General features: G+C 33.9%; 1 protein-coding gene across 2 annotated transcripts in view; it reads right to left on the bottom strand.

Moving 5' to 3' along the window:
- Window positions 1–1,152: 1,152 nt before the first annotated feature.
- Window positions 1,153–13,193, bottom strand: part of LOC123310147 (D-beta-hydroxybutyrate dehydrogenase, mitochondrial-like) — a 34,524-nt gene continuing 22,483 nt past the window's right edge. For both annotated transcript variants that reach the window (XM_044893549.1, XM_044893550.1), the window contains exons 2-5: window positions 10,843–11,028; window positions 6,690–6,933; window positions 3,000–3,345; window positions 1,153–1,452 (exon numbers count right to left, since the gene is read on the bottom strand). In XM_044893549.1, the coding sequence (XP_044749484.1) occupies window positions 1,269–1,452; window positions 3,000–3,345; window positions 6,690–6,933; window positions 10,843–11,025 (957 nt within the window). In that variant the 5' untranslated portion in view covers window positions 11,026–11,028 and the 3' untranslated portion in view covers window positions 1,153–1,268. The remainder of the gene's footprint in view (window positions 1,453–2,999; window positions 3,346–6,689; window positions 6,934–10,842; window positions 11,029–13,193) is intronic.

The following is a 13,193-nucleotide window of genomic DNA, read 5'->3' as shown; positions in this document are numbered from 1 at the left end:
TTGATTGTTGTGAATTAACGGAGGGCTATATATACCTTTGTAGAATGACACTGATATCGGGAATAAATCACTGTTGCCGCGATATCATGTTGTACAATTATATTTTTTTTGTGGGAATTTCACAACCACCTTAATAACACATTGTATAACCAGATTTGTGAGGGAATTTTAAACATAAGAGACTTCTGCATTGTAATTCTACAACACAACATTTTCTTCTTCGCAAATTCACAAGAAAAATTCTCAAATCACAATAACGTTGTGAAATTACATTTTTATGTGATAATTCACAAAATAATTGTGATTTAAAAAAAATATTTCATAACAATAATGTTGTGAAATTACCTTTTTATGTTGAAATTCACAAATTTATTGTAATATTGCATAGCAGTTGTGATTTTTCTGGTGAATATTACAACCCTTGTGATATCACAGTGTATTTACACATATTTTCTGGAAATTTCATGTTCACTGGAAATATACAAGATAGTTTCACATTTTCCATGAAATTTTGCAACACCCTTGTAGAAACATCCAGATATTAGTTGTGAAAAAAATAATCCAACTGTGTAACTGTAACCTGTCCAGCTAATATATGGGTAATTTCACATTGTAACCTCAAGATTTTTCTCAGTGTAGCAATAGTTGCCATGAAACATGGATATAATGGAAAATTTTTCACTATAAAATTTCGAATTAGTCCCGTTCGTTTCGCAAAACTTCAATTCGAATTTGTCGCCATGCTGAGCATATTCTTAGTATCAACTCTTCTACATCTCGGAGATTTGTTTTACACAATTTAGTGGTACCATAATTTTTATTAATTTCTCTTGTCACGTTCAAAAACTTCAGTCAAAGAAATCAATATAATTCTGAAAATTGAAGCCAAAATTGCAAATGAATGAAAACATTTTTCTTCAAAAATTTTATTAACTATATGCACATTTTGTTAGTTACAAATAATAAGATAGTACAATATATAATATAGTACAATATATAATATATACAGGTACGTGTTCAGTTCATGGAGTTATATTTCAACACACAAAAAAATCCTCGATAATATCCAATTCACAAAACCATTCTAGATGAACTCCTTTTATGAAAGTTATTACGATGAGAAGAAAGAAAAATAAAAAATCAACCACTATATGAGCAGGTCGGAATGTTTACTCGAATAATGGATCTTGTGGAGATTTTTCACTTCATTAAACTCGATATCTCAATGAGACAGTCTTCTCCTCATCCGTTATAATTGTCCCAATAATCTATACAGTGATTGACTGCAATGTTTTCAACCAATGGTATTTATAAGCCAAGGAGTAACTCGGCTTAGGATTTCTTGTTGTCAAGCATACGTCCAATATTTGAAGGGAATATGACGGTAATGCCTTCGGATAATATTCCAAGCATCCATTGATATCGACCGATATCTCCGTTTGTTCACTATTTCTGAAACATAAAATAAAATAAAAGAACCTTCAAGTAAAAGCACAAAGAATCATAATTTTCGATTTTTTATATTGGATGGAAATCCATCGTCAGAAAAGTCTTAACATATGCATTGTAAGTCTTTGACTGGTACAAATATTTCAACAGTAGACTCTTGAGATCAAAAGAAACACTTTTTTCCTTTACCATTTTTTCCGAATCGTCGAGGTTTGAAAGATACAGGCTTTTGAAAAACCATACAAAAATGTTATTTTTATTTCTATCTTACAAACGGTTTTATCGAAGAAAATAAATATAGTTTGTCATTTACTTGATGAATATTTTACAAACACAAGATGTCACCTACGTCTTCCAGTTTTCTCATTCTGACCATTACGTACCATAAAAATACCAAAAGTTCAAAGAAACCCAACTCTTGAAACTAAGTTGGACTTCTAAAGAATAATTGAACGTTTTGTAAAATAAAAGTATTCTTCATATTTTCTTGTATAATGCGCCGTTTTCGAGTAAATTGATGTTGAAAAATTCAAAAGTATTTGCGAAATTTGAAAAACTGGGTACTTAGGCCGAATACAACTGATTATTCTGAAGGTAAATTTGTTTTTCCATATGTGACATAATCATAATAAAAATTTAAAATGGCTATATATTTTTATCAGGGCCCAATCGGAAAAAATGGTATGTCAAAAAAAGTGCTTTTTTTGACGTCAGGAATCTACTGTCATATTTGTATGAGTCAAAAACTCACCCTGTCACTCGTACGAATATTTTAGCAGTAGATTCTTGAGGTCAAAAGAAACACTTTTTTTTGATACCATTTTTACGAATCGGCTAGGTTCAAAAGATACAGGCTGTTGAAAATCCGTAAAAAATGTTATTTTCAATTCTATCTCAAAAAAGGTTTTATCGAGTGAAATGAATTTCGGAATATAGTCATCCTTTTATCTGATGAATCTTTTTCGAACATTAGATATCACCCACGTCTACTCATTATGACAATTACGTACCATAAAAATACCAAAAATTCAAAGAACCCAACTCTTGAAACTAAGTTGGACGATATCTAATGAATATTTGAACGTTTTGAAAAATAATAATAATGTTTACAAATGAAAAGTATCTGTATTATTCGGAAAATTGGGTACTTTGACCGAATTCAACTCTTCTTGAGAGATCCCCAGATGTGTAGTGTCACACAGATTCATCTAGTTATTCTGATGGTAATTTTTTATTCCAGGGTAGGCACAGCTCATTATTAAAACGGCTCTAACTTTTTATCAGGTTTGAATCGAAAATAATGGTATAGGGAAAAAGTTTTTCTTTTGACCTCAAGAATCTATTGTCGAAATATTTGTACGATTTAAAGCCCCCCCTTTATAGTCGAATTTGAATTTTGAATCAATAAGTTGAACTTGAATTATGAATTGTTTTGTCCTCAGTTCATATTCATTTGAAAAATCGAATCAGAGTTTACTATTCCAAATTTCCATGTGAAATGGTGTCAATATTAACGAATAAATATTGGAAGAATTTCAATATTCACTCACTTTCTGGGTTTCGGAATAACATAAAGATCCTCCGTATGGAAGCCTTTAGGCTCCAAGGAGATGACCTTGATTCCCGTTGGTGCCAACTCCTTCCTCAATGCATCGGTGGCTCCCAGAACAGCGTATCTTGTTGCTGCATAAGCCACGAATCCGCCATCCGTACATTCTTCAGGTCCAATTGTGATGATTCTACCGGAAGTGTTTCGCAGTAGACCTTGAAAAGCTCTTGACGTCCTCAGAACCCCTACTAAATTGGTTTTGAACATTGCTTCCCAGTGGCTTATATCTTGTTGATCTAAACGACCTCTGTAGATGAGACCCGTTGTGTTGATCACCGCCCAGAGACCTGAAATAATATCGATTTGACATCTTAAGAGGGTGGAATAATCATCCCTCACTATATTTTGCATCAGAAGTTTTTGATGCTTCAAAATACTTCAAATGAAAAAATTGATTTAAGAGGACGAATTCAATAAGTATCTAACGTTCATTCTCTTCACTTCTTTCCTGAAAAATTGACTTTTCCACATGAATTCACAGACGAATGGAATATAAACAGTTTGAAAGAATGAAATTTGACAGCCAGCATAGTCTTATATAAGATGTCTAAAACACTGGTGTGTGCACTTGTCACATTTTGCAAGCATCAACATTTCAGAAAATCGGGGATATGGGATCAGTTTCGTGGCGGCGCCACCATGTCATTTGCTTCGTTCTATCCTTGTTCTACCAAAGGAAGTCCAATGATCTCTCGTTTTATTTTGTTTTGCGTTGATATATCGAATATCGATCAACGAGTGCGAAATATGAAATGGCCCATTTTGTCAGCTGTTAAGGAATATTTGTGATTTACAGTTTAATTTTCTTTGTAAAAACAAATATGTCAATATTTCAACACTATCGAATAAGGGTTCGAAGGGGTATTTTCTATTCTTCTTCAAGATAATTTCCGTTTGACAAATTGAATTCGTGAGGGGGGTCATTCAATATGATTTTAATAAAACACAGTTGATTGGTCAAATATCCAATATATTCAGATGACGGAAAGGGAATTTTCATTATATCTACTCAGGAAGAATATTTGAAGTAACAGACTCGAATAGATTTATGTATCTCTGATTCTCAATACATGCTCACAATTCATATTACGTATTTCCAATACAGTTTATTTGAAATATTGCTGAAGTTTCCATAAAACTTAGCAATATCCGTCCCGAATGTTCGTTCATCTGATTTGGTTCTGCCTCAAATTCCAACAACACTGACTTCTTAGTTGTAGTTCTTGAATGTCCATACAGAAAACTGAACGACATGTTGAATAAATGAATGTTCCACATCCCTTTCTCGAAACTAATACATTTTCACACACCAATAATTGCTTATAAATACAACGTATTCGTAAGTCGTAGTAGAGTATTCAAATTATTTTCAAATATCCATTGACAGAGATCTATCAAATTCTAAACAGCGCTACCTACAGTGGGAAAAACGAAACTGATCCCATATCCCCACGAAATTAAAAACAAAATCGAATCAGTGAATACACCTGAGTTTTAGACATCTTAGTCTTATATTAGGAGTTGATTCGAGAATGTGAATAATATTGAATATGCTACTTTTTTTTCTGACAATCGGCTATTTTCCTACACAGTGTGTTTACATTGAGGGTAAAAAACGAAAGGCGAAGTAACTTTAAGAAAAAAAGTCCCATAAACATAGGATCACATACTTTCACTTTTCGAGAAAGAGGGTGTTAAAGTTTTTTCTCATATTATCTACATACACTTCAGAATATAGTCAACTGAAATTATGCACAGGTATTACAATTAAGCGTTTACACCACGTGATATGCCAATTTCGATAGCAAATCTACAGGGTGATATTTTTTTCTGGAACAGTCCCCTGCTTTATTCCAGAACTTTTTTTTGGTGAGTAATTTAGGAAAAATGTAAAAAAAGCGTTGTTGTTTTCTCGTATCTGCTACCAATTTTGAGAAAAAAATTTGAACGATTCTCTCTAAATCTTCAGAAAATCAAATTTGTAATAAAAATTCAGTTAGTAGATAAGCTGTGGTGAATGAATTCATTGTTAGTCTTGACACATCAACTTGAACTTTTTTGTTTAATACCTTGTTGAGCGTAAATAATAATATCCTAAATTCACCTCCCTGTATCTGGAAAAATAATTGTTTGCGGTCCTATGTTCATGAGATTTTTTCTTAAAATGACTCTATGTTTCAAAATCCATGGTGGACTAACGAGTCAGTTGGGAACAACAGGCGAAGTGAACTTACTTATTTCGAAAAAAATATCTAACATTTCGAGGAGGAAATTTTTTAAGATCAAAATGCCAACCATATCTCTTCAACCCTAGTGTTACAACCGTCACCTCGCTGATACAGAAGACACTCCACTCAAAGTTGCTCAATATCACTTTGGTTTACTTGTACTAATACCGGGTGAGTCTTTGACTCGAACAAATATTTTAGCAGGAGATTCTTGACGTCAAATGAAACATCTTTTTCCCATACCATTTTTTCCGATTCGGCCCTGATTAAAAGATGTAGACATTTTAAGTTTTCATAATGAGCTGTGCCTATCCTGGAGAAACAAATTTACCTTCAGAATAACCAGCTAAATCTGTGACACTACACATTTGTGTAATCGAATTACTGGAAAATGGCGCATAATACGAGAAAATATGAAGAATACTTCTATTTTACAAAGCGTTCAAATATTCATTGGATAGCATACAATTTAGTTTCAAGAGTTGGGTTCTTTGAATTTTTGGTATTTTTATGGTAATTAATGGTCATAATGAGAGAACTAGAAGACGCGGGTGATATCTTGTGTTCGAAAAAGATTAATCAAATAAATGAAAATCTATATTCCAAAATTCATTTCATTCGATAAAACCGTTTTTTGTGAGAACTAAAAATAACTTTTTTTATGGTTTTTCAACAACCTGTATATTTCAAACCAAGCCAATTCGGAAAAAATGGTGAGGAAAAACAGTTTTTCTTTTAACCCCAAGAATCTACTGTTAAAATATTTGCACGACTCAAAGACTCACCCTGTACATCTCGTTACCTCTCAATACGGAGTGTGCAGGTACAAAAATAAGTTATAGTCTCTTGCACCCTCCTTATGTAGAGAGGTTAGGTCTGCCTTCAAGAACCTGGGTTGCATTTGTCCACTGTGTTAATAAGCCATTGTAGGTCTGTATATATAGATGATTTCACAATAATAGAGATGACAAATGGTGCGATAAATGCGACGATATATCAGAGGTATACCTTGTTTCTTCCAGAGCGTCCGGAAATGAAATTATCATTTTGGTGATTTAGAATAGAAATGTTTGTTTTCTGCCCGCAAGGCGTCGCCAGCGATCTGGACAAGAAACGCCTGACAAACTAGTGTTAGGCAACCTAACGTTCACCACTGAACAGCGAAGTTTTCAGTCTCGCAGGAGATATGATCGAATAACCGCTAAAACACCCTACAGGGGGCACATTTTAGCGCCCTACTCCTAATGCACAACTCCGCCGAGGGAAAACCTAGGATATTAATATTGAGATATATCCGAAGCCTTTTTTCAGGAATAAAATAATTGGTCGATTTAAGTTGAAGTGTAACGCTACTAGCCTAATTAGAAAAACTCTTTATAGGTTGAGTTTGGATGAAGCCTTACCATCCTCTCCGGCCGGCAAATGTGCCCGGATGATATCAGCTGCCTCATGTATCAGATCTTCTCGATTTACATCAAGTGGTAACGCAACAATGGAGCCACGAACTATGCCGTTTTGACTCTCTCTGTTCTTTTGCCATGATCTTATCACTCTGGCGGCAACTGAATCTTCTGATGAGCCTGTGCCAGCACCCTCCTTAAGGCCACTGAAGACCCTGAAGCCTCTGTTGGCCAAATGGATAGATATCTGAAAAGGTTTGTATTATTTTGTTAAGTATTTCAGGGACCATAAGTACACAGGGTGATTGTCGAAGACCGCTGGTTTAAATAGTCGAGATGATCACCTGAAAAATTTATAGTTGTGTTTTGTTGCGAGGTATGAATTTTTGGAAAAAAATTCCAATTCGCTGGACCGATTGCAACGAAAATGATACCAACGTTTTTTGAATATAAATATAATTAGATTACTCCATTTACTTTCACATTGCTTCAATATATCATTTGCATATTTTGCCCAGAAAATTTATAAATTTCTAGCTTTTCTCAGGAGATATACCAATGCCTCTCTTCCTTTAATTGAATATTCAATTGAATATACAGGTTGTTTCTATTTAAATGTCAAAGTCAGCCAGACAAAAACTTCAAAATCCATTTTTTTCAAATGAAAACCCACTTTTTGCATAGGTCAGGTGCATTATACGTTAAAAGCAGTTTCCCATGTGGCGACAATTGCAACAGATCATCTCAATGAGATGAACATCCATCGATCAGACTGGCCTCCACGTAGCCCCGATTTAAACCCCATTGAGCGTGTGGAACATGTTAGGGAGGCTTATTTGCAACCGTTAACCGCAAACCATTCCAGCTCTCAGCCCTAAGAACGGGAAAAAGTCACACAACAGTCAATTGCCAATACGGAATACTCCTTCTGAAGAAAATGATGTATTTTTTATGAAATATATTTGAAACGTCACATTTTGAAACAACCATTTCAACCATTTCCCAAAAAAATTATTTTAAGCACTTAAAAATGAAAATGGGTATTTGATATTTAAAGCGTTTCAATTCGATTGCACAAGTTGGCAACATCGCCTTGATAATAAAGGACAACAAATACATTATCTTGATGAGATAGACAAAGATGGCTGTCTATAAAGTCTGCGACGAACGAGGAAGGTTCGTAAAATTTTATGGCATTTTTATGGCCGGTTGCAGTTGAAGCTCGCCAGTAAGTACCCGCCTGAAAATCAACAGCTGTTATTTTATAAACAAGCTGATCGGACATTGTTCGTTTCATTGTTCAGTAGGCGCTGTTGCCAAATCGTGAACTCGGAACCAAGCGATTTAAATTTTAAAACCCTATATTTGAAAAATGATTTCTAATAGTTTCCGCAGTGCATTTGAAAAAATTATGAATGAAACTCATAATATTCAGTTTAAACTTGCATATGCAGTGATAACCCAAATCGAGGAGAATTCCCCATTGTATTGGAAGCTTATCCTACCGCATGGAAACAGTGATAAGGGCACGTGGAGGCAATACTCAATATTATATTATAATATAAGAATGTGCTTATTTTCCATAATTGTATCTGAATGTGTTATCGTTAATGTTATATAAATTGCGTAGTTTCGTTTGAAAAATCGTATTTCCTATCAGACAAGAGGTATCGACGTGAAGTGACCTAGAGAATGTTAAGAGATAATCAGTCTTCAAAGACTCATTCAAAAGCCCATCATTTCGTCACTAATTACCACCACAGGGTGTTCACAAATTTAGAGGAAATTTCAACCTACCCTGTATATCATCATATTCAATTGAAATTCCTGCAGACTCAACATCAGGTGATACACTAGATGAAATAGGCTTCAAATAGACAACAAAATGATCAAAATCGATGCACACTTTGAAAAGTTATTTTGAAATGAGTTCGGTGAATATTTCGTTCGTCCGGTTTTTTTTTGTCCAGGAGTGTATATGTCAAAACGTATAGGTAGGTAATATTTTCGATCTCAAAAAATTCTCAATACAGTAATCACAGAGGCGTCACTCTGTTTATTCACTTTATCTTTCCAGTGATCTCATTTTTCGTCATGTACCTATTATTTGTGATGTAAGGTAAAAACGGCAGAGTACTAGAAGAAGTCAACACAAAATATCCACATTTACCCCAAATGACGGCTTTCGATAGTTTTTATCCTGCCGAATATCGTAGAGCAACCAAATCCATCAGAGTATTTTGAAATGGTTCGAAGGAAACGGTGAATATGTCGAATTTGTAGTTAAAAACTTATCATTATTGAATTGTTTTTATTTTCCTCCCTTATTCCTCCTGCAGAAAGTAGCAGAATAGTATGTATTACACTTATACACTTTTTTTACGTCGATTCCACCTTACCAATAAAAAATGAGTTCTTATTTAAAAAAATGAGTTTTGAGGTTTTTGTCATGGCTGAATTTGACATTGAAATCGAATTAACCTGTATGTTAAATTGCATGTTTCACTTACAGAGGAGAAGCATTGATATGTTTTATGATACAAGCTAGAAAATAAGAAATTTTCATGATTAAATCCCACAGTCATTAGCAGTGGAATTGAAGCCCAATTTGAGGAGACTTTTTCAAATTTCGGACGAATTTTCTGAGTAAAATATGCAAATAATACATTAAAGCAATGCAGAATTCAATGTGTAATTAGATTATGAATAAATAAAACTGGATGTTATATTCAAAAAACGAAAGTTTGTATAATTTTCGGTGAAACCGGAAGTCGAACGAACCTGAAATTTTTTTCAAGATTTAATCTCTCAAAACAAAGCTAAACTATAAAATTTCAAGTCTTTATCTCGAGCCTTTCCTTGAAATATTTTAACTAAGGTAGCAGAAATTACGAGTTCCCTCGAATGAAAATATTTCGGTTTTCCAATTTCCATTTGTTCTGACAAGGTTTTTTCAGTGCTGATATGGAGAACGCTCCAAATGGTGGCAAAATTGTTCGATCACGATAAGGGAAACATGAAATGTTACTTAGGTCATCAGTTAATAAATTACAGCTGAAGTGCATTTTTTGAATCACTCATCCACCGCTGGATTGACGGATAATATAGATTTTTTTTCCAATCAAATCATTGAGGTATGAGTATTCGAAACAAGGTAGAGTCAGGGGCGTTTCCAGCTTATTGGCTTAACGGGGTAATTCCAAAAAAAATTCAAATAGTTTATCAATTTACTAATACAAAAAAACGCCATAAATATGAGCTAACAGAAAATTCTTAGGGGTGCAATTACCCGATTAACCCTTACCTGAAACTGCCAGTGGGGTACAGTGGGTAAATGTGACATAGGGTCTGAATAATTCATTACCAAAGATTTGGAACTGTTTCATTTTAAAAAGCTGAGCGATCTGAAAGAATGATCAATAATCACAATATTCACAGTTTTCGTCATATTTTAGGCTATTTTTGTTCGATAAAAGATTTCACGAAGCGGTTTTGCTGGAACGGACTTCCAACATTCAAAACATAGTATAACTAGTATCCTTTAGACCACTTCTTTGGCCCAGTTGCCTTTAAAAACCTATAATCTAATATAATGAATTTCATGAAATACCGATACCTAAAACACTATACACTATATACGAAGATATATTAGCCTACTATAGAACCAAACAAAATTTCAATGTCAAAATATTTTATTACTCAACATATTCTCCTCTCAATTGGATACATTTATTACAGCGAACCTGCAACGTCTCTAGACCTTTCAAAAAAATTATTCTTTTTGCTCTGCCAACCAGACCTCCACAGCTTTCATTACCTACTCGTTGAAAGAAAATTTACGACCTTTTTAAGTTTTTTCCAGTTGAGGAAAGAGATGATATTCGGATGGAGCCAAATTTGGGTGAATAAGGGAGGTGTTCTGTTCTAGTAATTCAAACCCTAAATCACGAATTTTTTGCATGGAAACATGAGATTTGTGTGCAGGGGCATTGTCCTGCAAAAACAAAACACCTTTGGATAGCTTTCCGCATCTTTTCTTCTTTCAGAAATTGATGGGTCTGAGCGATTTTCCACATTTTTCTTTTAAAACCGGAAAATCGAGGTGTAAAGTTTTCGTTGGACCACCATGTATATAATATTAACTATAAATACTTACTTGTAATCCTATAGCATTATCTGCACATGTGACTAGAATAGGTTTGCTGGCTCCAGGAATATTTTCCAAGGTGACTGAGTCCGTCTTCTGTATTTTGCATATGAGATACAGCAAAAGGGCTCCAGCAATTGAAAAAAGTGCTAGAATCTGTAGTGCTAAGACGAAAGCCGTCTGCTCATCCATTTTCTGGAAAAAAAAAATTTCATATAATTCAAAAGTCCTAATCTAAATGATCTTGAAGTTTTCTTCATGTTCTCTGGTACATGTATTTAATTGTGGCTTGTTACAATGATGAGGATTTTAGATCTTCAGAGATTTCTTTTTTATATTCTTTGATTTAAAAATCTTTCAGTAAAATCGTATAAAGCTTCCAATGTCGAAGTTTTTTTTTTTCCCAGCTTATTATAGTTTATTAGCTTATTTATAGTTTTGAATACGGAACACAAATTACATTTTACGAGCAATTTATTTGAAATTTAAAACATGTGTTGAATTTGTCGATTCTTGTGCATTGTGAACCAGAATTGTCCTGGTATCCCGTATAATCGTATAATTTTCTAACTTTCCTCTCCTGCTCTAATGAAGGTTATTACACTTGTTTGTCAAATACTTGCTGTACTGAATGACTTTTAGGCTTCCATTTCGAAGATCGTTCATAGGGGTGACCAACTAGAAGAAATTTATAAAGGAATGTCATTGTTTTCCCCATCAATCGATTTTATGAAAATAAATAAAACGTCATTGAAACTGGGACTGAGTAATGATTGATCCAAGCGTAACGATTTCAACAATCATTAGTTTCAGTCACAATGGATGAGCACGAACTCTGATGCATTCTTTTTATAGTCAAGGTTAATTTTATGCACTTAACATGGCTTAACTAATAACATGAAACGTAATGGATATTTATAAGGAACATCCTTACGACAGACTCATGTCGTAAACATTATTCTGAGACACATATCGAAATTTCAATATAATGCAAACATGGAAATCAGTTGATTCGTTCATTATTACCTCAAGAAGCATGGGAACAACCAGCCAAATTATTTAAAACGATTTCCCGAAAAAGGAGAAGATGATACCTGCTCTAACATCAATTTACCCGGTTATTGCTCCTACTGCAAAAAATGGGGTACTAATGCAGAAAGTTGAAGTAATAAGGGAACCTGCAGTATAGGTAGAAAGAGAAATCGTAAGAAAATTACAAGAATTATGTTGACAATAGATTAATTATGTAGTATATAGTATATTATACAAGTGTATATACTCCATATACATTTATAAAAGCAGTCGGTTGGCCATGGAGTGCCTAACGTCTAATACGCCATCGCGGTGAATCACCCTGTATAGCACGGAAAAACAGAATAAACCACGGATTTTGTTTCTGTGTAGGTCTTGAGGAATGGCCAGTCAATGAACTCGATACTGTTGTGTCAACAAACACACATTCTCCATTCCAATCTTTGGTGGTAAACAATGAATGAGGTGGTCAGCAACCTACATTGAAATACTCTGTAAGAATACGTGTTCTGATTGAATTCGAAGTTGACAAGGACACAGGCGTCGAAGACACTATTTTTTCTACAGATCAGTGTCAGTAGGTTAATAAATTTACAGTAGGAATCAAATATATAATGCAATCAATCCATATTTTTTCACAAGGGTGACTTCACTCTTTTACCTCCTCTTCGAATTACAGGAAGAACAATATGTTCTTCTTAACCATAAATGAATCTATGGATTTTCAATATTAATCTACCTTTTCATTGGTTTTATGAAAATCCACATACAATGAACTTGCAGAATGGCGCAAGCAACTATTTTCACGTGCTAGCTATTTGTTCACATTATACTGCACTAAATAGTGTACAGGGTGTCCCAAATAAGATGCTCACTGAGAGCATCTCGAGAACTATGAGACTTGCCTTTCTCTCGAAGTTTCTGTTCCCTCTATGTGTATTCTTCATTGAATTAAAATTTTCAAATAATGTCTCCTTATATCATATTATTTTTATTGAAGAAGATGGGCTTATCACAACTTCAGTATGGACACAAAATCAAATAAATTTATGAATAAATGAAACATAAAAATCACTGAAAAAAACGTTTTCGAATGTCTAGAACTCGAACATTAACCAAGGATATGTCAAAATATGTGTATTTGAAAGAGTCATTTTTCAGAAACGCCCAGTAACTCGAGAACGAATTAAGAAATCTTTGAACTGCTTTCTGATATCTTTTAATGATACGTAAACTACTATTTTTAATCCAATGGAGGAAAATGAATTGCACATTTTTTCGAGAAACTGATAACGCCATCAACTGCATTCCTCTTTTGATTGGGAGTT

Source organism: Coccinella septempunctata, chromosome 3, assembly GCF_907165205.1.
Source record: "Coccinella septempunctata chromosome 3, icCocSept1.1, whole genome shotgun sequence".
In the NCBI taxonomy this organism is placed as follows: domain Eukaryota; kingdom Metazoa; phylum Arthropoda; class Insecta; order Coleoptera; family Coccinellidae; genus Coccinella; species Coccinella septempunctata.
This window is presented reverse-complemented; position numbering and strand designations above follow the sequence as displayed.